Source organism: Pongo abelii, chromosome 15 (genome assembly GCF_028885655.2).
Source record: "Pongo abelii isolate AG06213 chromosome 15, NHGRI_mPonAbe1-v2.0_pri, whole genome shotgun sequence".
NCBI classification, from domain to species: domain Eukaryota; kingdom Metazoa; phylum Chordata; class Mammalia; order Primates; family Hominidae; genus Pongo; species Pongo abelii.
The window spans coordinates 54,670,029-54,696,555 of NC_072000.2; the positions used below are offsets into that span (position 1 = coordinate 54,670,029).

Here is a 26,527-nt window from a genome sequence, read left to right on the forward strand (position 1 = left end):
TACAATTCTTCCAGCATTAAGAACATACTTATGGCCGGGTGCAGTGGCTCACGCCTGTAATCTCAGCACTTTCGGAGGCCAAGGTGGGCGGATCACCTGAGGTCGGGAGTTCGAGACCAGCCTGGTCAACATGGAGAAACCCCGTCTCTACTAAAAATACAAAAATAGCCAGTCGTAGTGGCACATGCCTGTAATCCCAGCTACTCAGGAGGCTGAGGCAGGAGAATTGCTTGAACCCAGGAGGCGGAGGTTGCACTGAGCCGAGATGGCACCATAGCACTGCAGCCTGGGCAACAAGAGTGAAGCTCCATCTCAAAAAAAAAAAAAAAAAAAAGAACATACTTATATATACTTTATAATTGTAACGTGCCTTTGAAGGATCTAGCTGAGATAAACTAGTGGTAGCACAATGGAAAATGAATGAAGTAAAAGCTGGATCCTCTGAGCCACTGTCTCAAATAGTCCCTCAACCATAAAAGATTTAAGAGGGGTTGAGGTCAGTGTCAAAACCCTCCTACACTATATTATGCTAAAACCTATGAGGAATACAGAATTGAGTTCTTCAAAGATTCTGATAAAATATGTAATCTAAACTGAAAAATCTGCAGGAGTATCTGTTCTGTTCTTAAATGCTCACAAATATTGTAAGCAAAGTTGAATATTATAATGCTGTTAATAAAGCAGGATATATACTTTTCTTTTTTCTTTTTAATCTGCCTTTGCCACAGGGAAGTACAAATGAGGTAAGTTAAATTTTTTAAAATTCAGAGCTATATATTTGTAAACATTATGATATTCTCATTTTATAAACTGACTAGCCATTAAAAGATGTCTTTATGTAGATTAGAACAATCTTTGGTGACTTCTAACATTTAAATTTATGAATTTTTAACATGGTCTTAAAATATTTAACTTTTTCTAGACATCATGTATGATTTGATCTACACACAACACAAAAACTGTAAGAATTGAATATCATCAGTATTTGTTTCATAAATGTGTAGAAAATTTCAAAATTCTTAAGCTCTGAAATGGTGGACTCTGCTCTACTGCAGAGTAAAGCAAGCAGTTATGAAACTTGAGGAAATGTAACTACTGGGGGGGCTATTTAAATGTAGCTACAACCTTTAGAAGTTGTTTTTAACTTTGGATTTTGACTGACAGTAATACATACCACTTTAAGCAGGGCCCAGGCCAGTATGTATTCTTTCTTGGCAGACCTCAGGCCTGACCTGTAAATTAGTGTTCATTTCTCCTACTGCACATGTGCAACAACCCTACATCTCTCAGAAAAGACTCTAGGCATCCACGAAGGAATCATCTGTTACACTAAGAAAAATTACCACTCTGGAATCATTTAGGTCATTATCTTCAGGAAGCAAAGCTGATCTTGAACAACTATAGAGATAATTCTTTCCTCAGTTTCTACTGTGGCATATAATTGGATTATGTCCTTCAATCAAATACCATTTAATATTTACAAGTCAAGAAGTTATTTTATGCAAAATTCAGTAAGCAAGTTCATTTAAAAAGCAAAAGCAAATTTCAACTTTGTAAATCAAAGCTTAAGAAAAAAATATGAGAATTAAATTGAATGCCTTAGAATCAGAATATAATGGAAGACAATACTATGTTGCACCAATATACATTCATAGATCTGAAGATGGTACCATTCAGATGTAATGCCATAAGAAAATCAAGGCCGGGCGCAGTGGCTCACGCCTGTAAACCCAGCACGTTGGGAGACTGAGGTGGGCGGATCACTTTAGGTCAGGAGTTTAAGACCAGCCTGGCCAACATGGTGAAGCCCCATCTCTACTAGAAATACAAAAAATTAGCCAGGTGTGGTGGCGGGCACCTGTAGTCCCAGCCACTGGGGAGGCTGAGGCAAGAGAATAGCTTGAACCTGGGCGGAGGTTGCAGTGAGCCAAGATCGTGCCACTGCACTCCAGCCTGAGCGACAGAGTGAGACTCCGACTCAAAAAGTTAAAAAAAAAAAAAAAAGAAAAAAACAAACCAGATAAACAGATCCAAAGAAAATAGGTATACAGACTCACAAATGATAAAAATTAATGGAATTTCCTGGGAACAGATTACTATTTAAAGGATCTCAAGCTTTTATGCGGCTTTAAAAATATTCAAAGACTCTTTACAAACTCCAGAACTAAATCAGACAAGTCATTTGTAATTGACTGTCAAGTATGTGAAAGTCAGAGGAGGGGAAGAAATCTTAGACACTAGCTGAGGGGGCCAGGAAACAAAGATATTTATGAACACTTATATAAAGCAATATACAATACACAGAAATTCCTATGATTCAAACATCATTAAAAGCCCACAGAGAACAATAAGAGGTAGTTTTAAATGAGGAAATCTTGCTGAGGTAATGTTTTTGGATAAGGTTTGTAAGGTATTAGCTAAGTCATGGAAACAAGACAAGAGCGTGTAAAGTGAAGGATCCTACTGTGCTGGGGGAAGGACACCATATGTGCTTAGCTGCAGGACTGTATCAGTAAATGATGGAGAATAAAATAGGCCCTACTCAGGAAAACACTGGAAGCCCAGAAAGCAAGTAGCCTAGCTATGCATAATAGTTACTGCCAATCAGAAGTTATGAGGTCTTACAATTCATCTAAAACTGCTAATATTCACAATTTGAATTTTCAGCACACCCCGGGGCAAAGTAGAAGCTCACTGCTCCAAGAGGTGTGCAAGGTAAAAGGAAACACAGTTTGAGAATAAAACATTTACCACAAAGGTCAACACACAAAAGTGTTAATGCACACATTGAGGAGCTGAAAATACTTTTGAATTTTAAGATATTTATATATCGATTAAAAAAGATTTCAAATTCAACATGCTAAATTTTATACAGTATGATAAGCTAAAAAGGAAAAAATTTTACATCTGTGTGTTCAATAAAATGTTTTATAATCTTGATGCTTTTATTCTAGGCTTTGTACAAGCTTTACAGTGCAGCAGCAACCCACAGACATCTGTATCATCAAGCTTTCCCTACACCAAAGTCGGAATCTACTGAACAATCAGAAAAGAAAAAAATGTAATCCAAATTTTAAGAAATACAGGTGCATGACCAATTGTCAATTAAATATTCAGTTTTGTGTCTCCATGCAAACATTCAAAGTGCTTCCATCAGAACAGAGTAAAATACTAAACACCTCTGAAGACTGCAAACTGGATTAGTTCTTTTACTTCAGTGTTTAATAAGCAGATGTATGTATGCATGGTTATACTATTTTGTTAACATGTACAATTTCCTGATTTTTCTTCAAAAATGCTGTTATAAAGTATTTGTCTATTTATGATAACAGTACACGTGTTCTGCTTGAATTTACTAAATTCTACTACTGGGTTATAATTAAATCATGTGATATTCCACGTTTGGATATGCTCATTTAATTTCTACAGAAAAAATTTTAAATTATTTCACATAGCCATTTGTTAAAACATAGCATCATAACTCAGCAGGCTTGATTTAATCTGTATCATCTTATATATATCACAATCTTATTTTTAAGCACATTTAAGAGTTCTTCAGTTGCTTTATCAAAAACTATATATTGCTTTTACATGGTTTAATAGAATATAAACCTCTTGATAAAAAATGCACAAAAAATCACTTTGTATATGTGAGTTTCACTGCATTGTATATTTTTTCATTTGGTACACAAAGAATGTATTCTTCATAGGTTTATTCTTTTAATATGTGAACTATTATTAAAGTTTACTCTGGTTCCTAAGATTAAAAACAAATGCTTACTGAATTTGAAAATGAGAGGTGCTGATATAGAATGATGAAGGTTTATCTCTTTTTTTAGACTCAAGATGCATTTTATTTAATGTTGACATCAGTACAAACTTAAGTTTCTATTTTACAAAACATGCTAATTCCTTTAGGTAACTTCTAGTTCTTAATGACTAAAATCTCTAGTGGAGTTTCACTGAACAGACTTCTTAGAGGAAGAAGGAAAGTGTGTTAATGAAAAAATAATACTTATCTAGGAGGTCCAAAACAGAGTAACTTCTAAAGACTGTCACAGAAATGGCTACACCATAATTAAGTAGTGATATAAAGTAAGAAGTGACAGGAAAGAACAATTAAGATACAGGAGTGTGGGAGTTCATAAGATATATAAACTTACATCTTAGAAAAGTCTGATCACAAGTTCAGCAAATTATCTTTTCCTGGTGATAAAATTCCACCAGCCATACTTTCATTTTTCAATACCAGTTTTCATTACCCCTTTCAATTATATTGATTCCTTTGTCTATGGCCTTTTGAACAGAAAAATGAAATACAGCACTATGTCTAAAACATGGACTCAAAAACCACACGCTTAGTTTCCACAAAAATATATTTAATAAGCTTGTTATATAAAATCAAACACTTAACATTGTCAACATTTCTTCAGTTATTCAAACTCACTGATATCTAACTGGGAGTAGTTTGTATTTTGGAAGACTTCCTAAGCTAAAAGTATATTTACATATTTACAACACATGTAAATATAACTGAAGAACTACTTCAAATAATGATGAAATTCACAGAATTCTAGAGATTTATAGTTATAGTTTAGAAGTATCACCAATTTGTTTGCAATCAAATGTACAGCACTAATTATGAAAAATGTTTTAACTATTAAACCAAAAGGGGAGAAAAACTGGGAGGGAAATGTATGGTGTTAAAGTCCTGTGATAAATACTTAGAAGATTAAAAAGTGATAATATACAATCGATTTAATGACCAAAAATTTTTTTTGAATCCCTGATTGTCATTTTTGGTAGCTTAACCCAGTCTGTCAGAAGGCAGTATGCTATGCTGTCAGGAACTCTCCACTGTCTCATCAGAGCCATGCTAAATGCAGTAACAGCACTGGCTGACAATAAGGAAGATGATGTTAGCAACTTTGAGTTTCACGCACCTTCCCAATACAGGCTAAGTACTTATGCTTACATGTATTCCTGAAAGATTAAAAGGCCCGTCACCCATTCATACCAAAAAATACTTTCTCAACATGCTTTAAAAGGATTCCTTACTTTGTTTTTATTTTTTTATTTTTTATTTTTTGAGACAAGGTCTGGCTCTCTCTTTCAGGCTGCAGTGCAAGTGGTGCGACCTTGACCCTGCAACCTCTGCCTCTCGGGCTCAAGCCATCCTCTGACCTCAGCCTCCCAAGTAGCTGGGACTAGAGGCACACACCATCATACCCGGCTAATTTTTTTGTATTTTTTGTAGAGATGGGGCTTCGCCATGTTGCCCAGGCTGGTCTTAAACTCGTGAACTCAAGCAATCCACCCGCCTCGGCCTCCCAAAATGCTGGGATTACAGGAGTGAGCCACCACGCCCAGCTGGGTTCCTTACTTTGGAGAGGTGAGACAAACATACATCATATATAAATATTTATCACAATAAGGTTCCAAATCCTATTTTATATTTCAACTACATCATGGTAATATTTAAACCATCCCTTTCCAGACAACATTTCACACTACAGCAGTAAACATTTTTTTTTAAAAATACCGCAGATTCTTTTTTCTTTTTAAAGAAGGTACTACTGCTGTAAGAAGTTAACAAGTAATAATTTCCTATTTAACATCTGTTCATAATGACATTTCCGCTGCATTTTTTTCCATCAAGAATACCAAAACAGTTTCCTAATATACAGTATTTGAAAGTGGTTGCCATACTGCCTCTTAAAATGATAGACTAATTTTTCTTGTTCAATAAAAGAAAATTTCTAATAACAAAATACATGTAAAGTTAGAATTTTATAATTTCCACAAAGGAAGCAGCATTTATTAACCAGAGTACTTGTTTGCAATTTTTTATCTGTGAAAATATTTTAAAGCTCTTATAAAACTTAAATTTTATTTTTAAAAAATCAGTTCAAAAATTTTTTCCATGTTGTTGGGCATACCACTGCTGTCTCTGCTTTCGATTTTCCAACTCTGTAAGAAGGGCTTGTCTGTATGCTTCATACATTTTAACAATCTGCTCCAATTCTTTCATGAAGAGCAACTTTAGCATTCCCTGGTATGTATCCAGGTCAGCCAGCTGGAAGAGTTCCCACTTCAGAATGTGGTCATATCTGTTTTAAAACACAATCATATATATGTTCACAACACATACATAAATATGTATTTCTAGCAAGAAACTAGTCTGTTTTTTAAAATGTCAACTTTATTTATAACTAAACAAACCATAAGTTTTAATTAAAAATAACTGGGCACAGTGGTGGCGCCTATAGTCCCAGCTACTTGGGAGGCTGAGGTGGGAGGACTGCTTGTGCCCAAGAGTTTGAGGCCAGCCTGGGCAACATAGCAAGACCCTGTTTCTAAAAATAAATAAATCAGTTTTTTAAAAATCTGAGTTATTAACTGCTATTTACATATAATTCTTTGTTGGTTTGTTTTTTTGAGACGGAGTCTTGCTATATCGCCAGGCTGGAGTGCAGTAGCGTGATCTCAGCTCACTGCAACCTCCGCCTCCCGGGTTCAAGCAATTCTCCTGCCTCAGCCTCCCGAGTAGCTGGGATTACAGGCATGCGCCACCATGCCCAGCTAATTTTTGTATTTTTAGTAGAGACAGAGTTTCACCATGTTGCCCAGGATGGTCTCAATCTCCTGACCTCGTCATCACCCACCTCAGCCTCCCAAAGTGCTGGGATTACAGGTGTGAGCCACCGCGCCCGGCTTACATGTAATTCTTCTAGGGAAAGGAGAAAACTGCTAATATTACTTCATTTCAATTTAAGTTAAAGAATACCTATTTCTTTAAATTACCCATTATTCTAATATTAACACCAGACAACCTTGAACACAGATTTCAAACTACAGTGGTTCTATAATTTCTGAATAAAATATTTTGTGCTACTTATAAGTTCATCAAAAGTTAACTGTCAGGAACTTAAGAATACTTTAGACCATATTGTGCTTGCAAATGATAATGCACAAAAATGGACAGTCATTTGCATCATTCATGTTGATGGATCTTTTTGAGGAATGCTATTCACAACAGCAAACAAGGAACCAAACAGAAGGAGAAATGAAGAGGAACCCTCAATTCGTGGCTCTAAGTATTCTGGAGGCTGAGTACACAGCATCTAAAAAAACAAACAGGAAAACTAAAGAAGGAAAGAATAAACTTTTTAAAATGAGAGAATAAGTAGACTATAGAAAGCTTCAGTGTGGTAAAGGATTCACAAAAGATTCTCTTTACATATATCATGGAAGACCATTAGTAGTCTTTCAGTGGTAAGTAGATTCCTGCTTAGCAGTAGTACCTTTAGTAGTTGGCTACATAGTTCCATTTCAGTATGTGATGAAGACAGCACTCTAATTAATATTCTCATTTTAAAGATGAAAAACACTAAAACCTAAAGAGGCTCTTTACCTCTTGCAAAAGTGCTTAGTGACTAAAAGTTCAAAAAGGAAGAGAACTATGGACCAAAATGCTTCAAAATAGTGGTTTTGAATGTTAATATCCACTAAGACTAGATAAAGAACTTGAATTAGGGAAACGCATGTTATACCTGAAATTATACCTCTCAAATCATACTGCAGAGCAGACATAATAGGAAGCTTTGATTGCAAACTCTAGTATTATTTTTAATGATCGTTTATAGTATTTCCTACCCAGTGGTTCTTTGATATTATACCATTTTCTTTCAAAAGGACTGTCTAATATTTTAAAATGAGATTTAAAAAAAGGGAGATAGAAAACATACCGAGCAGTTAGTGTGAGCCACTATACTTGACATTTTGACATGTTTCTATTCAACTTGAGTATGTGTAACAGAAATGTCAGTAATACAACATGCAAAAACTGGAAGGTAAATATATTTAATTGGACTCCCAATTTTACTCAGTTACTTGAGAGCTGCAAATTTATTAATAGTTGTAGATTTCTTTGGTAGGAAGCTCTGTTCTTTTTAATGGGAAACTCCAACTACTTGTGAACATAAATTAGAGTGATACTGTAAAAAATACACAATGAGCCTCCATGAAGAAACAGTTATAAGGTGTTTCTTAGAACGTCCACCATTCTTGTAACTTAAGATTTTATGTGTTTCTTGGAAACAAATTCATAATTCCTAACAAAAAATCTTAATCTCTCGGAGTTAGCTAAGAGGCAATTCAGCAATGTCTACTAATTCAAGATGGTTACCATTTACACCAGGTGAACTACAACAATGTTAAACTAATCTATCATCTGTGTACTACTTTCTAGCAAGGAAAACAAACAACAAAAATAAGCTGGTAAATATTATACTTATTTTTAAGACACGAATATCATTCTGTACAAGTATTTGAGTTTTGTCTAAAGGAAGAAAAAACCTTCTAACAATTTTGCCTTTTTTTTTTTTTAAGAGATGAAGATCTCCTATGTTTCCCAGGCTGAAGTGCAGTGGCTAATCAAAAGCACAATACCACTACTGATCAGCACAGTAGTATTAACCTGCTCCATTTCCAACCTGGGCCAGTTCGTCCCTCCTTAGGCAACCTGGTGGTCCCTGCTCCTGGGAGGTCACCATACTGATGCCAAAGAGTACAGACATCCAACTGGCATAGTGCACCACAGCCCAGAACTCCTAGGCTCAAGCAATCCTGATTCTGCCTCTCAAGTAGCTTGGATTACAGGTGCACCACCATGCCTGGCCACGTTTCTGACTTGCCAATCAGCATTGAGCATCAAGAGTACGATTATGGGTAGAAGCAACAAAATCAGATTAGAGAAAATCCTTTTGGGGGAAGAAAGTGCACTCCAAGAAGGGCACAGATGTGAAAAAACTGCAAAGCATGGAATGGAAATCCTATTCCAAATTCTTTCCTCTGTTGCTTCTACATAGTTACTACCCTTCTGCCTATAATCACCTAAGTGTTCCTTCTTTTTCTGAAAAGTATAAACTCCCATTCTTTCCTTCTTAACTAGCCAAGAAATTTGCTTCCACAAGTTTAACTTTTAGTCATTTATACTGTATATACAAAGGTAAATCATTCCGAAAATTGGGTGTAAAACACTCCAGTAGTCCATGCTTCTAGCATCTCTTTTGCTCTGTTTTTCCTAGGGCAGTATTCTATTCAAATACTACTTATAAATAACCCACATATACAAATGCCAGTTGCTATAATGCTACCAAAAATAACCTGTCCACACTGCATGCTGACTTCAAGATCAACAGTGCCGCTATCCTCAGCTCCAGGTTATCACCACGTAGCCTAAGTCCCCGCACCCACCCACCGTAACACTGTGCCCACTCTTCCCTCTTTTTTACCTGATCCAGAGCAGGGTCAATGGTGACACTGCAGGATTGCCAAGCCACTGAAATAAAAAATACCCCTGCCACACACTGCTGAGGACTAGTGTTTTGGTGTGTGTGTGAAAAATAACAGAAAGTAAATATGTTCTTGACATTGTTTTTGCTGTCAAAGATTAAATTTTATTTTATTATATTTTATTTTGAGATGGAGTCTCGCTCTGTCACCCAGGCTGGAGTGCAATGGCGCGATCTTGGCTCACTGCAACCTCCGCCTCCCGGGTTCAAACGATTCTCCTGCCTCAGCCTCCCGAGTAGCTGGGACTACAGGCGCATGCCACCATACCCAGCTAATTTTTTGTATTTGTAGTAGATACAGAGTTTCACTGTGTTAGCCAGGATGGTCTCGATCTCCCGACCTTGTGATCCACTCGCCTCGGCCTCGCAAAGTGCTGGGATTACAGGCATGAACCACCGTGCCCGGCCTAACTTTTAAAATTTTATCCTACAGTTCAGCTTGAGTACAGTTATACCAAGCATTATAGACTTCTGTGAGCAGACACAGGAACATTAACTTTACAAAAATTAAATAAAAATTTAAAACACAGTCTGTTTCTAAATCAAGTTTTAGAAGTATATGCAAAAATTGTGTTGGTAAATTACTGCGAGAGATAGGATTAAAGAATTTCAGGATTAAAGAATTTCAGATTCTCAATTGTCTGAAAAACAAAAGGAAGAAACATGCAATTTTTTTTTTTGCAAAAATGTCTCTTTTTGTTGTGGTAATTGATTCTTCATTATCTAATTCATAGATAACCACTCACCCTTTGTTGATAGAATATTAACCATTTCCATCCTCTTCAGAAACATTAATTAGAATCAACTAGAAAGCAACAGGCTTCTAGACCTCTTGTTTAAGTTTTTAAGCAGTAAAGAAGTATAGTACTTGCTCTCTTTTTGTCAGTCTGGCCCATTGGAAGAGTTACAACCTATTTGCTAGTTTCCTTAAGTTTTATAGTTAGCTCACAGAACCACAGAATTCAGAAAGACTATAATCTTCAGGAATCTGTTTCTTTCCGTAAGAAACCAGGAATTCCATTTAAGTACTATCTCTTCCCCCCAAAAGGAAAGATTATGCTATTTCTTATTAAACATGACTATAGAGTAGAAATAACATACAACAGAAAGAATAACTCTCCTCAACCATATCCACCCCCAGAAATACTAAAGTTAACAGGCACATATTCTTCCAGATTTAAGGAAAATAACGCATACAGATATTACGTATGATTTAGAATCAGCATACAAACATACAGTTGTAGGTCAGGTGGTATCAAGGGAGAAAGAAAAGAGGAAAATAGGAAAGAAAATGTCATCTGCTATCATTCCTTTTTTTTGGCACTAGTAGGGGAGCAGTCAGGGTCTCTCACGCTCTGTCACCCAGGCTGGAGTGCAGTGGCACAAGCATAGCTCACTGCAGCCTCGAACTCCTGGGCTCAAGCAGTCCTCCCACCTTAGCCTCCCAAGTAGCTGAGATCACAGGCATACACCACAGCATGCTGCTAATTTTTAAATTTTTTATAGAGACAGAGTCCTGCCATGTTGCTCAGGCTGAACTTGAACTCCTCAGATCAAGCTATCCTCCCACCTCAGCCTCCCAAGTACTTGGGACTACAGACCATGCAAAAAGCCTGGCTAATTTTTAAAATTTTTTTGTGGAAATGGGGCTCTTGTTATGTTGCCTAGACGGTCTTGAACTCCTGGACTTAAGAGATCCTCCTGCCTCAGCCTCCCGAAGTGCTGGGATTACAGGTGTGAGCCACTGTGCCAAGCCCAGGTCCTTACTTTTATCACAAATACTGTATCACTTATTTACAAATTAATCTTCTCCTATGAGAATGTAAGTTTCTTACTTGTATCCCTAATAGCAGAGGTCTGCACACAAAGAAATGAAGATTCTATAAATGTCTGAAGAACTAATATTTCTAATTAATGATTTTCACACATTATAAACTATGACATCCTTTATTCAAGTGAAGTATTACTTAGAAGCCCAATATTATGAAGAGTAAAATATGGCACACTACTTGGATTGAGCAGCCCAGAGACTCCATTCAGCCCTTCACTCACTCCCCAAACAATTTGTGCTGTAAATGTACTTACTTCACAGGGGCTCGTGCGTAAACTTGAAGCCAGTCAGGAATTTCTGCAGTATGATATGGATTTGCAGGTACCAGAAAGGACTGATTTCTTTCAGTTTGCTGTGGCTGGTATGTGACAGGAGGTGGTTGATCATACCGAGGTACACTAAGAAGAAAGGAGTGACATTCTTTAGGATAAAGGTCTTAAAATCTAAACAAGAAATTATAAAGAACAAATAATACTTAAGCATTTTTCAGTGTGCCTTCTGTCCAAACTGACTTACACCACCTAAAAGATAATGTATTTTTAAGATATTTCTTCTGGCTGGTATTTAAGTCTTTTCAAAAATAGGTTCAAAGAAGGATATGAAAAAGCTGGAACTAAGTTTCAACCTTTATACAAAGGCTTAAAACTAGAATAGTAAATTCCCACAAGAAATAGTCATCAGCTGTAAATTCATATCAGAAAGGTTGACAGTTTCTAAGAAAGGATGTTTTCTTCCTCCTGTAGGCTGAAAATGGGGGTCAGGATATGTAGTGAGGCAGCAGTGAGTATTGTGTTTGAAATATCTCTATCCAATGCAGATAACTTTTCAACTTTTACCAACTCAAGAGAACATATGGGAGTCAGAGTTGATCAGAACCTATTTTAAGTCACAGAGATTAAAAAAAAAAAAAGACCATACTTTAGTTCTAACAGCCTGTGTATGCTGTGGGGAGTGGAGATATTATACGGGAAAGTGTAAGGAAAGCACTGAACCACCTGAAGGTTAATAGCTGAACTCGAAGAGGCCAAAAGGGTCTATTTCAGACTGAAAGGGGTCTGCACCTTCAAACATAAAGGTTTATGTGTATATGTGGCCAACAAGCATATGAAAAAATGCTCAACATCACTGCTTATTAGAGAAATGCAAATCAAAACCACAATGAAATAAACACCATTCCACATCAGTCAGAATGGCTATTATTAAAAAGTCAAAAAATAACAGATGCTGGTATGGTTGCAAAGAAAAGTGAATGCTTATACACTGCTGGTGGGAATATAAATTAGTTCAGTCACAGTGGAAAGCAGTTGGGAGATTTCTCAAAGAACTTAGAACTACCATTCAATCCAGCAGTCCCATTACTGGGACTATTTCTACAAAGGAATAGAAATCATTCTACCATAAAGAAATATGTGTGCACATGTTAACTGCAGCACTATTCACAACAGCAAAGATACGGTATCAACCTAAATGCCCATCAATGGTGGGCTGAATAAAGAAAATGTGGTATGCAGACACCATGGAATACTACCCAGCCATAAAAAAGAACAGGAACATGTCCTCTGCAGCAACACTGATGGAACGGAGGCCATTATCCTAAGTGAATTAATGCAGGAAGAGAAAACTAATACCACATGTTGATAGGAGCTAAACATTGAGCACACATGGACACAAAGAAGGGAACAATAAACATAGGCCTACTTGTGGGCAGAGGATAGGAGAAGCATGAGGATTGAAAAACTACCTATCAGGGACCGGGCGTGGTGGCTCACACCTGTAATCCTAGCACTTTGGGAGGCCGAGGCAGGCGAAGCACCTGAGGTCGGGAGTTCGAGACCAGCCTGGCCAGCATGGAGAAACCCCGTCTCTACTAAAAATACAAAACTTAGCCAGGTTTCATGACGCATGCCTGTAATCCCAGCTACTCGGGAGGTTGAGGCAGGAGAATTGCTTGAACCTGGCAGGCGGAGGTTGAGGTGAGCTGAGATCGCGCCACTGCACTCCAGCCTTGGCAACAAAAGCGAAAACTCCGTCTCAGGAAAAAAAAAAAAAAAAGAAAGAAAAGAAAAACTACCTATCAGATACTATGCTTATTACCCGGGTGATAAAATAATCTGTACCAAATCCCCAAGCCATGCAATTTACCCATGTAACAAACTTGCACATGTACCCCTGAATCTAAAATAAAAGTTAGGGAGAAAAAAAAGAAAATGTGGTGTATATATAACAATGGGGAGAAAAACATGCATGTGTATATTAGAAAAGGTCACTGTTTACTAAACTGGGATTAAAATAAGGTTAGATTATGCTGTGGTTAACAATTTTAAAAGATCAATATGCAAATGGAACTGAATTCTATCTTCAACTCTTCTTTCCTAAATAGGTTCAAAGGAAAATGTTCTTTGATAGTACAACTGGGGGTGAAGAAGAATTGGGACTTTGAAGTCAGGTACGCCTGGATTTGAACCTCAGCTTTAATACTTACAAACTATGTAAATGTAAGCAAAACTCCTCCTATCCCTAAGCCTCAGCCTCCATACTTGTAAAAGTGGAATAATAAATTCATACCACAGGTGGTTGTTCTCAGGATTAAATGACCTAATGTAAGTCAAGAATTCTGTATAAGGATTGGCCTAAGATAGACAACCAGACAACTATTAATACTACATATGTGAGCTTAAGGGCAGCGTTTATTCTCTCTTGTTCAAATTCTACCAAGTTGCTGAGAGAAGTAAATTAATTAATTATGAAATTGCTTTTAAAAACTATTAAAATTCTGTAATAACATAAGGTTAATGATGATTGCATTAGTTTATTTTCACAATGCTATAAAGAATTACCTGAAACTGGGTAATTTATAAAGAAAAGAGGTTTAATCGACCCACAGTTCCATAATTGGGAGGCCTCAGGAAACTTAAATCATGGCAGAAGGTGAAGGGGAAGCAAGGCACATCTTACATGGTGGCAGGAGAGAGACAGAGAAGGGGGAACTGCCACACACTTTTAAACCATCAGATCTCGTGAGAACTCACTACCAGAACAACATGGGGGAAATGGCCCCCATGATTCAATCACCTCCCACCAGGTTCCTCCCTTGACACATGGGGATTACGATTTGAGATGAGATTTGGGTGAGGACACAGAGCCAAACCGTCAATGAACAGAAAAGTAAACTCTCAAATCTGGTTATCTGGACTGCAACAATCACTGCCACCTGATGACCACACCTCAGGTTTGATTCTTTCAAAGGACCTCAGTAGTTGAATAAACACTGATTGGGTGCCACTACATGGAATCATGGGAAAAAACAGATTTTCAAAGTTGAATTAATTAATCCAAATATGTAAAATAACTAAAACACCACAATAATGATAAAGCTTAGTTTTCCAGTTGATAATACTAAAACACATTTTCATAACTATTTTAATGGTTCTAAGAAAATACAAATGTCCACTATAACCAAAAAACTGTATTATGCCAGATGACACTAAGCAACATTTATCAAAATGCAGAGGATATTTTACTCATTTTTAATCTTGTGGCTCAGCTTTTGAAGCTCAAATGTGGTTAATTTGAAATATTTGCAACTTCATTACTAAACTAATACTAGCTTTTATGTACTTTGAAATCCAGTGTGTATTTACACTTACAACACATCTCAATCTATATTAATCACATTCAAGTGCTCAACAGCCACACGTGACAACTGGCTATCAGGCAGCACAGGGCTAAAAGTCTGGCAACAAAGCAGATCTACCCAGCCCAGTATCAATCAAAATAGCACAAAGAATTACTGGCTATATTTATTAAACAGAAATGGGATGTTTTGTTCAGTCCCAATTTTCACTTTCTTGTCTAGTAATAGCAAGAAACAGAACATACAATCATGTCTGAAACAGAATAAACAGCAAAATGTTATATTTCAATTGTACATTCTGACTTAGGGGGTAGGTCTGTATTATTTGTAAAAATTTAAGTGTAAGAAGGCAGAAGCTTTAATTATTTAATTTTCTGGACACCTATAACAAAAACATTCTGGCATTACTACAGCAGAATCTGATCATAAGAACAATGATCTTGTTTTTGAGGTTTTTTTTAAAGAGAAAAGTTTTTTTTTAACTTATTAAAGTCATTTATTACTAAATGTATGTCCAGAGAAAAATGTAAATTTTGAAATATAAGGCTTTCAGATCTCAAGCTTTAGGATGCTTTTCTCTTAGATGAAAATATGAGTTCAAAATCTAACATTAGACAATCCCAAAACAAAAAGTTGAAAATAAAGTTGATACTGTACCTAGGAGCACAAGGATGCCTGTATTGGGCCTTCTTATTTGTGTGATCTACATAATAGGTTCCAAATTCGGATGACTCAACTCGTTCCCATCCAGGAGGAAGTCCTTCTCGCTCAAGAGGATGGCTCCAGTGAGTTGTATTTGTGTTATGATCTATATAATATTTTCTCCCTCTCATTGTCCAGTCCACAGACCAGCCAGGAGGAAGGGGTAAATCTTCAGAACCATGGTTAGTCAAATTTCCTAAAGATGTAGCAGCAACTCTCCCAATACCTATGGGGAAAGAGAAAATGATAAGAAACAGAACAATTATTCAATGCAAAAAATGTGCCAGCTAGCAAAGTCACAACATTAACTATCCTGATTGTACTCTTCTATTTAAATTCATGATTATGTCCATTATGATGGTTTTCATAAAACTAGTCAGTATTACTATTAAGGAATTATAAAAAGGGGGAGGAACTAGACTTTGAAATTAGTGGAGGGTTTTTTGGCTGATGCTTCCATCAACAGGCCAAACACTTAACAACAGGTTGAGCAACCCTAATCCAAAAATCTGAAATTTGAAATGCTCCAAAATCCAAAACTTTGAGAGCTGACATGTTGCCACAAGTAGAAAATTCCACACCTGACCTTATGTGATGAGTCATAGTCAAAATTCAGTCAAAACTTTGTTTTATGCATAAAACTATTTAAAATATTATGTAAAATTACCTTCAGGCTATGTGTAGAAGGTATATATGAAATATAAATGAATTCCATGTTCAGATTTGGGATCTCTTCCCAAGATATCTTATTATGTATATACAAATATTCCAAAATAAAAAAAAATCCAAAATCTCAAACACTTCTGGTCCTAAGCATTTTGGGGTAAGGGATAATCAACCTGTAGCAGTAAAGCTACTTAAGTATGTATACTGCCAAAAGAAAAGTGGGAAAAAGAAAATTTCCCCTGATTAAAGATTTGACATTTCATCTTTAAAAAAAATGCAAAAATAAACTTGTAAAACCATTCCCAGTTATAAATTCTTAAAAGTAATCTGGCTGTGCCCTAGAATTATTAAGTAAGCTTAAGGTAGCAGGGTTAAGGTCAACATACAAAAATTAATTAAATATTTATATATTAACAAATAATAATTGGAAACAAAAGTTATTGAGATAATATCATTTATAATAGCTCCAAAAAATTGTGCAGGATCCATATGCTAAAAACTACAAAACACTGATGAAAGAAATAAAAAACCTATCACATTAATGGACTGGAAGATTCAACATAAAGTTAAGATGTCAATTCTCCTGAAATGATCTTTATAGGAGTCCCCCCTTATCCATGGGGGGATCCATTCCAAAACCCCCCGTAGATGCCTGAAACTGCAGATAGTACCTAACCCTGTGTATGCTGTGTGTTTTCCTATACATACGTATCTATGATGAAGTTTAACTTATAAATTAGGCACAGTAAGGGATTAACAACAATAAAATTGAACAATTATAACATTATAATAAAAACCGGGTGAATGTGATCTCTCTCTCTCGAAAGATCTTGTACCATATTCATCAATTTTCAGACTGCAGTTGCAGAGGTAACTGAAACTGTGGAAAGCAAAACCATGGATAAAGCGAGACTACTGTCATTCCAACAAAAATTTCGGCCAGGCACGGTGGCTCATGCCTGTAATCTCAGCACTTTGGGAGGCCGAGGTGAGCGGATCACCTGAGGTCCGGAGTTTGAGACCAGCCTGACCAACATGGTGAAACCCCGTCTCTACTAAAAACACAAAAATTAGCCGGGCGTGGTGGCAGACGCCTGTAATCCCAGCTACTCAGGAGGCTGAGGCAGGAGAATTGCTTGAACCTGAGAGCAGAGGCTGCAGTGAGCCGAGAACACGCTATTACACTCCATCTTGGGCGACAAGAGTGAAACTCCGTCTCAAAAAAAAAAAAAAAAACTCCATGGAGTTTTTGTAGATACAGATATCAAACAGATTTTAAAATGTATACTGAAAGGCAAAAGAACTAGAGTAGCCAAAACAATTTTTTTGAAAAAGGGATAAAGTTGAAGGACTCACACTACCTGATTTTTAAGGCTTACTATAAAGCTACAGTAATCAAGACAGTATGGTATTGTCAGAAGAACAGACAAATAGATAAATGGAACCGAACAGAGAATCCAGAAGCACACCCACACAGACATGGCCAACTGATTTTTTTTATAAAGGTGAAAGGGCAATAGTGGGGAAAGGTTAGTTTTTCCAACAAATGACGTTGCAACAACTGGACATCCATATGCAAAGAACCTAATCACAACCTATACCTCCCACCTTATATACTCAAAATAGATCATATATCTAAATTTAAAACTATAACGCTTTTACAAGAAAAAAGTAGAATAAATTTTCATGAGTTTAGTTTAGACAAAGAGTACTTTTTTTTACCATGATGCTGAAAGTTCAACTCATAAAGAAAAAATACTGATTAAATTGAACTCTGTCAAGATTAAAAACACTTGTGAAGGACACTAAGCGAAAGAAAATCAAGCTGTAAATGGGGAGAAAATGTTTGCAAATCACATTATTAGCCAAAGAACTTTGACCTAGAATATACAAAGAACTCTCAAAACTCAACATTAAGAAAACAACCTTGAGCCTGGCGCAGTGACACGCACCTGTAGTTCAACCTACTCAGGAAGCTGAGTAAGAGGGTTACTTGAGCCCAAGATTTCAGGTCTGTAGCACACTATCATCATGCCTGTGAACAGCTACTGCACTCCGGTCTGTGCAACAGAGTGAAACCCCTTCTCTCAAAACAAAAACAGAAGAAGAAAACAAAACGACCCAGTTAAAAAAAAAGGGGGTAAGAATTTTTAACAGGCACTTTACTGAAGACAACATATTGATGGTAAATAGCACAAGAAAAAATGCTCAGGATCGTAATTAGCCGTGAGAGAAATGCAAATTAAAGCCATAATGAAATGACAATACACGTCTATGAAAATGGCCAAAAAAACACAAACAAAACCTGACAATACAAGTTCTTACGTGGATACAGAACAATTGGAATGCCCATACACTGCTGGTGTGAATGCAAAATGCTACAGTCACTCTGGAGAACAGCTTAGCAATTTGTTATAAAGTTAAACATGTGTTTCATATGCTACACCAATCCCATTCCCAAATATTTACCCTAGAGAAATGAGAAGTCATCTTCACACAAAATCCTATTTGTGGATATTTACAATGACTGTTTTCATATTTGCCCCAAAGTGGAAACAACACACATGTCCTTTAACAGAATGGATAAACAAACTGTGGTGCAATTGTACAGTGAAATCTACTCAGGAATAAAATGGAACTAATTATTGGTACATGCAAGAATCTCAAAGATGAATCTCAGAAGTATCATGCTGAGGGAAAGCAGCCAGTCTCAAGTGGCTACAAATTGTATAGTTCCATTTTTATGAGATTCTTCCAAACGCAAAACTACTAGGACAGAAAACAGTGATTGCTAGGAACTGGAGGTGAGGGACAGGAGTTGACTATAAGAGGACAACCTAATGGAATTTTGAAGGGTGTTTGAAATGTTCTATATTCTCATTATGCAGGCATTACATGAAATCTATACATATGTTAATACTCAGAACTGTGTAACTTGAAAAAAGTTAAATTTACAATATTTTTAAAAATAATAATCTGGCTGCATAATTTTATTCTCACACAAGAATACTAATAGTTGGCCAGGTACGGTGGCTCATGCCTGTAATCCCAGCACTTTGGGAGGCCGAGGTGGGCAGACCATGAGGTCAGGAGATCGAGACCATCCTGGCTAACACACTGAAACCCCATCTCTACTAAAAATACAAAAATTAGCCAGGCGTGGTGGCGGGCGCCTGTAGTCCCAGCTACTCGGGAGGCTGAGACAGGAGAATGGCATGAATCCGGGAGGTGGAGGTTGCAGTGAGCTGAGATTGCGCCACTGCACTCCAGCCTGGGCGACGGAGCGAGACTCCGTCTCAGAAGAAAAAAAAAAAAAAGAATACTAATAGCATATGTATAACAAATCACCCCAAAACTCAGTGGCTTAAAACAGGAAGTATTTATTTGGTTCACTACAGGTTGGTGATACTGGCTGAGCTCAGTAAGTTTTTTCCTTCATATTTGGTACAAGTTAACTTTACTGTCTCATTACTTGATGAAAGTTATCTCTTGTATAACTTTCAATATGAAGCCCTACTGATGATCAGACCTCCATTTCTTCTCTGACTTAAGCTGCTATTTTTTTTTTACCCCTAGTTCACTCTGTTCCAGCTACACTCACCTCCTGGATGCTGTTCTCAAACATGGCAGGTACTGGCTGTTTATTCTCCCTAGAACATTCTTCCTTCAGATATTCTCTTGGCTCACTCTCACCCTCTTCAAGCCTCTTCTCAAATGTCTCAATGAAGCTTATTCTTACTATGGCAATCTACATCTGCTGAGCTTCTACTTACCGCTTTACTTTTTTAAAAAGCACTTTAACCTTTCAACTTATTATATAATTTTAGTTTGTTTATTTACCTACAAGAATCCCACAAAGAAGATTCTTAGGACAGGAATCTTTGTTTTGTTCACAGATACATCTCCAGTCTCTAGAACAGTGTCTACAGAATAAAGCACATAGTAAGTGTTAAAATAAATAAGCTGCAGTAATAAAGACAGTGTGGTATTAGTGGAGGAGATACACACATCAATGAGACAGAAACTGCATAAATATTTTCCTTGATTTTTGGACTTACTTTGCCTCTTTCACTCCCACATTTTACTAGTTCTGAAACGAAGGTGTTTATTACAATCAAGAGAGTAAATTTGTTAGCCACTAGGCAGCAAATACAGATGTATTATCATTGCTGGTGCATGTTCTAACACAGTCCTAGGAAGACAGTATGTGGTTCATACTATTATTAATCCTCATTATTTGTAACAGTTGCACCCTAGACAAAATTTTAACATAAATTTGAATCCCTGTCCCCGAAAGGTACAAGAATACAGCATTTAAATGAAAAGTTAGTGTGTTAACAGAAGACTGCCAGTCAACCCAAGGCCCTAACTGACAAATTTAGAATATCTCAGAATGGTCAAAATAAGAAAGACTGGGTGACCATTGAGGTGTGAAGGAGTACCATGCCAGAGCAAAACATTTACTAGTCAAAAGTTCCCAGCCGACTTTGAAGAGCTTTTGAAATTACAGTTGGCTGGAAACTAAGGCAAAATGAAAACATCAAGTTTACCTTTAAAGAAAGGCAAATGAAACAGACCCCAGTGACAAAAGGTAATTTAGAAGAAACTTTAAAATTAAGGTAAATGCTTCAATTCAAACTCAGATTCTAAAGAAGGATATGTAAGTGTATGGATAAATACAGGTTATTGGCATGTGGTTTAAGAAACTGTTTTTATTTAAATACAACATACAATGCATATGCATAAGGCTAGCCACTGCAGCAACACCTATAGTTGCAAAAGGCTAGAAATCAACCAAATGTCCAATAATAGCAAACTGGATGATTACACTATTACACGCACAGAACAGAGTACTATATTATATAGCTGTAAACATGAATGAAGATGATTTCTATTTATTGCCCTGGAATAATATTCGGGATGTATTACGTGAAAAAAGAGTCTGGACAGTACACCACCATATATACATATATGTAGTAGCCAGCCAGTAAGGTGACCCTGGGCCCCAATTATCCCTGTCTTCCTGGGATTCACACCCTTGTCTGTGTGACCAATAGTTCATGGCAGAAAGGATGGTGTGTGACTTCTGAGATTAGGATATAAAAGACCGTGCAGCTTCTGCCTTGGTCAAGTGTAGTTACTTGCTCACTCATCACTAACTCTGGGGGAAACCAGATACCATATCATGAGACGCCCATGAGTGAGGAATTGAGGCCTTCAGCCAGAACTGAAGCCTCCTGCTAACAGCCTTGTGAGTGAACTTAGAAGTGGATCTTTTGGCCGGGCGCAGTGGCTCACACCTGTAATTCCGGCACTTTGGGAGGCCAAGGTGGATGGACCACCTGATGTCAGAAGTTTGAGACCAGCCTGGCCAAGATGACAAAACCCTATCTCTACTAAAATTACAAATAATTAGCTGGGCGTGGCGGCACATGCCTGTAGTCCCAGCTACTCAGGAGGCTGAGGCAGGAGAATGCTTGAACCTGGGAGATGGAGGTTGCAGTGAGCCGAGAGCGCGCCACTGCACTCAAGCCTGAGCGACAGAGAGAGACTATGTTTCCAAAAAAAAAGAAAGAAATAAATGGATCTTTCAGCCCGAGCGAAGCCTTCAGATAACTGCAGCCCCAGCTGACATGTGTGTGAACTGCAACTTCATGAGAGATCCTGAGTCAGAATGACCTGGCTAAGCCGCTTCCAAAATCCTGACCCACAGAAACTGAGATAATACATGTTTATTGTTTTATGCCAATGAGTTTGGGAGTAATGTGTTTTACAGCTACAGAAACCTAACACAATATATATGAAAGAGAAGAATATGAATCCATATTTTACATATATATGTATTTGTATCTTTTCATAAAGTGTTGCAATGAAGTATGTAACAAAAATTAATAAAATTGGGTATTTACAGGGGGAGAAAGGAAATGGGGTGGAAAAGGACAAGGGTAGAATTAATTTTCTAAATGTATTCTGTTTTATCGTTTTGATTTTGCAACCTTTTAAATATCCTATATAACTTCCAAACAAAATTAAATCAAAATTTAGAAAAAGCAATCCCTAAAAAGTGAAAACAAAATGAAGTAAACAAATCTAAGAGTACATGAAGCAGCTAAAGCATACTTCAGAAAAAATAATTCAAAGTGAATTTTATTTATTACTTATTTATTGTTATTTATTTTTGAGACAGGGTCTCACTCTGTCACCCAGGCTGGAGTGCAGTGGCACAATTACGGCTCACTGCAGCCTCAAACTCTTGGACTCAAGCAATCCTCCCACCTCAGCCTCCCAAGTAGGTGTGACTATGGGCATGCACCACCAAGCCTGGCTAATTTCTTTTATTATTTTTTGTAAAGACAAGGTCTCACTATGTTGCCCAGGCTGGTCTCAAAACCCTTAGACTCAAGCATTCCTCCCATCACGGCCTCCCAGTGTGCTAGGATTACAGGCATGCACCCCTGTGCCCGGCCCAAAGAGAATTTTCAACACAATAAATTGTACTTTCTCATCAGGAAATGTCCTAAATTTAAAAAATAAACTACAAAGAAATCTTCTGTTTTATTCAGTAATCATATTGTCGATCATAGTATTTTTAAAGCATTTGCTATAGATAAAGCAAATGAACAGTTATATAATTGTCAACAGGAACCAAGATTTTCAGTATGAGAAAAAAATAAAAACCTAAGGCAAAAAGAAGGTAGCTCAATGTGAATGTACTTACTGCCAACAAACTGTACACTTAAAAATGGTTAAGATGGTAAATTTTGTTATGTGTATTTTATCACAATTAAACTTTTTTTAAAAAAGCTAAAAGTAAAAACTTGGAAATTTTAAACTGCCAACAGTATGAACTCATAATGAATTTCTATTTCCAGAAAGCAACAAAACATATTTCCTATATACGTCCATTGAAAAGGTCTACAAGCATTAATCCACCAAATAGCAATGAGTACAAGCGTGCAATCCCTGTACTTCTCCATCGAAAGGAACCAGGGATCCTTAGATAAATGGTTGAGTACAGGACTGAGGCAGAAAATGCACAATATGAGCCTGGAACATCTAGTCACATTAGAAAGCAAAGAGAAATAAAAAGGAACCAACACTGAAGGGGGGCTCCTGCCACCAAAGAAGCAGCAATTTAAACATCAAAAGGAATTACCACACCAATAATTAAAACTAAGTATAAAAATCTCAAAATCTACCAGTTCATCTTGGAGAAATGGCTTCTGGGTCAGGGAAAATACATAATATGGAACATGAGAAAAATATCAGACTTTTGAAATTGAAAAAAAAAGGCCAGGCACAGTGGCTCACGCCTATAATCCCAACACTTTGGGAGGCCAAGGCGGGTGTATCACCTGAGGTCAAGAGTTCAAGACCAGCCTGGCCAACATGGCGAAACTCCATCTCTACTGAATATACAAAAATTAGCCACGCGTGGTGGCACGTGGCGGTGATCCCAGCTATTCAGGAGGCTGAGGCAGGAGAATTGCTTGAACCTGGGAGGTAGAGGTTGCAATGAGCCAAGATTGCACCACTGCACTCCAGCCTGGGTGACAGAGGGAGACGTCTAAAAAAAAAGAAATTGAAAAAAAAAATGAATTGAAATTGAGGTACAATCTACAAAACATTCTGTACACCTCAAAACTGTCAAGGTCATAAAAAACAAAAGACTGAGAAACTAGCATAGATTAAATAAGACTAAAGACATACAACAATGAAATGCAATGCAGTACACTCTGGAATGAATCCTAGAACAGAAAATGAACATTAATAAAAAAAGATAAAATCCAAATACAGCTTGGCATTAAAAATCCATGAGCTCATGGTTACTTTTGTAGGTGGCTAGGGTATCAATTCATCATTCTGAAATGATTTTTATTTATTATTATTATTATTTATTATTATTATTTCATTCTGAAATAAATGATTCTGAAATAAATGATTCCTTTGTTTGTTGAAAAACAAAGGAAAAGATCTAGCATTTAACCCTTCTTTCCTACATGAACAGCAACCAAATAATTGATAAAGTCCTTAATTATAATATTCCAACTAATAAAGAAGAAATGACAGAATTCAAGTATCAAAATTTGCAACACTTAGACATACTTTGGAGTATTTCAGGTTTGGTTCCAGATTACTGCAATAATGTGAATATTGCAATAAAGTGAGTTATGTGAATTTTTTTGTTTCCCAGTGAATATAAATCTTATCTTTACGGCCGGCCATGGTGGCTCACACCTGTAATCCCAGCACTTTGGGAGGCCAAGGCAGGTGTATCATGAGGTCAAGAGATCGAGACCATCCTGGCCAACATGGTGAAACCCTGTCTCTACTAAAAATACAAAAATTAGCTGGGCCTGGTGGCGCATACTTGTAGTCCCAGCTACTCGGGAGGCTGATGCAGCAGAATCGCTTGAACCTGGGAAGTGGGGGTGGCAGTGAGCCGAGATAGCACCACTGCACTCCAACCTGGCAACAGAGTGAGACTCCATCTCAAAAAAAAAAAAAATTATATTTTACAATATACTGTAGTCTATTAAGTGTGCAATAACATTATATCTTTAAAAAATTACAAGTCTTAATAAAAAAAATTTTATTGCTAAAAAAATGCTAATGATTATCTGAGCCTTTAGTGAGTTCACAGCATCTTTTTGCTAGTGGAGGATCCCATCTCCATATTGATGGCTGCTGACTGATCAGGCTGGTGGTGTTTGAAGGCTGGGGTAGCTGTGGCAATTTCTTAAAAACGACAATGAAGTTTGCTCCATCAATGGACTTTTACTTTCATGAAAGATTTTTCTGTAGCATGTGATGCTGTTTGACAGCATTTTACCCACAGTAGCATTTCTTTCAAATTGGCGTCAATCCTCTCAAATTCCACTGCTACTTTATCAACTAAATTTATTTAATATCCTAAATCATTAGTCATTTCAACAATATTTACAGCTTCTTCACCAAGAGTATATTACTATCTCAAGAAACCACTTTCTTTGCTCATCCATAAAAAGCAACTCATCTGTTCAAGTTTTATCATGAGACCAGCAGTAATGTAGTCACATCATCAGGCTCCACTTCTTATTTTAGTTTAGTTTGCACACAAGTGCAATTCCTTGTGATGCTCCAAAGCAATTACAATAGTAACATGAGCAATCACTGATCACAGATCACCATAACAGGCAGAAATGAAAAAAGTTTGAAATATTGCAAGAATTACCAAGATGTGACACAGAGACATGAAATGAGCACGTGCTGTTGGACTGCCACAAACCTTCAATTTGTAAAAAACACAGTATCTGTGAAACACAAGAGCAAAGCACAATAAAATGAGGTATGCCTGTAATAGTGCTAGCCAATGATCATTAATGGCTGCCAAAAACTAATAATAGATAAAAGGCTTAGGGAGAACTTCATGATGGATGAATTAAGCTGACATCTGTACCCATGGCTGCATCTTAACATCACAGACAAATCAGTCATTACATGTCACTGGAACCTATGTGATAGAAAGTATACAACATTATCTATGAAGTATTCTGGCAAAAAGGATGCAAGAACAAAAACAAAAATAGACTAAAGATCACCCTGGTTTGGTACCCTTTCAAAAGAAAGCTAACATATAATTTTTTAAAAGATGGTGACAATAAAACAGAACAAAATAAGCGTTTTGGAGAAACTGACCTTAGGCTTCTATTAAACTGCAATTGAAAGTTTAATATGTATAGTTTAAGCAACTTCAGTACTTAAAAGAGAAAATATTTAAACAGAAAAGAAGCCAAAGTATGAAACACATGTACACAGCAAATGACTTTAATATCACATCGTAGAAACAAAAAATTACTTTACACTCTAATATGTTCATTATGTTAAAAATGCTTTACAGCCAAAACCAAGCATAACAATATAACAATTTTTTCTAATGTATAGTCAATTCAGTGTCTTTATATTGAGTTACTTATAAAAGCCATAATATTTTGGCTAATAGAGCTTCCCTCAGGAAATATATAACAGAAATAAATTTCTAAATACTGCATTATTAAAAACAAAAGCTGCCTTTTTTTTTTTTTTTTGAGATGGAGTCTAGCCTCGTCCCCCACACTAAAGTGCAGTGGTGCAATCTCGGCTCACTGCAACCTCCACCTCCCAGGTTCAAGCGATTCTCCTGCCTCAGCCTCCCGAGTAGGTGAGATTACAGGAAACTGCCACCATGCCTGGCTACTTTTTGTATTTTTAGTAGAGATGGGGTTTCACCGTGTTGGTGAGGCTGGTCTCCAACTCCTGACGTTAGGTGATCCGTCTGTCTTGGCCTCCCAAAGTGCTAGGATTACAGGCGTGAGCCAC

At 36.9% G+C, this 26,527-nt stretch overlaps 2 protein-coding genes across 5 annotated transcripts in view; one reads left to right on the forward strand and one right to left on the reverse strand.

Annotated features, from left to right (window-relative positions):
• The window catches only part of ATL1 (atlastin GTPase 1), a 101,054-nt gene extending 97,266 nt beyond the window's left edge, over positions 1–3,788 (forward strand). For 2 of the 4 annotated variants that reach the window (XM_054529816.2, NM_001133454.1), the window contains 2 exon segments: positions 729–743; positions 2,955–3,788. In XM_054529816.2, coding sequence (XP_054385791.1) covers positions 729–743; positions 2,955–3,065 — 126 coding nt within the window. In that variant the 3' untranslated portion in view covers positions 3,066–3,788. 4 annotated transcript variants of the gene reach the window in all.
• A 574-nt stretch (positions 3,789–4,362) lies between these two features.
• The window catches only part of SAV1 (salvador family WW domain containing protein 1), a 34,518-nt gene continuing 12,353 nt past the window's right edge, over positions 4,363–26,527 (reverse strand). The window contains exons 3-5 of the mRNA XM_002824729.5: positions 15,479–15,749; positions 11,442–11,585; positions 4,363–6,110 (exon numbers count right to left, since the gene is read on the reverse strand). Coding sequence (XP_002824775.1) covers positions 5,909–6,110; positions 11,442–11,585; positions 15,479–15,749 — 617 coding nt within the window. The 3' untranslated portion in view covers positions 4,363–5,908. The remainder of the gene's footprint in view (positions 6,111–11,441; positions 11,586–15,478; positions 15,750–26,527) is intronic.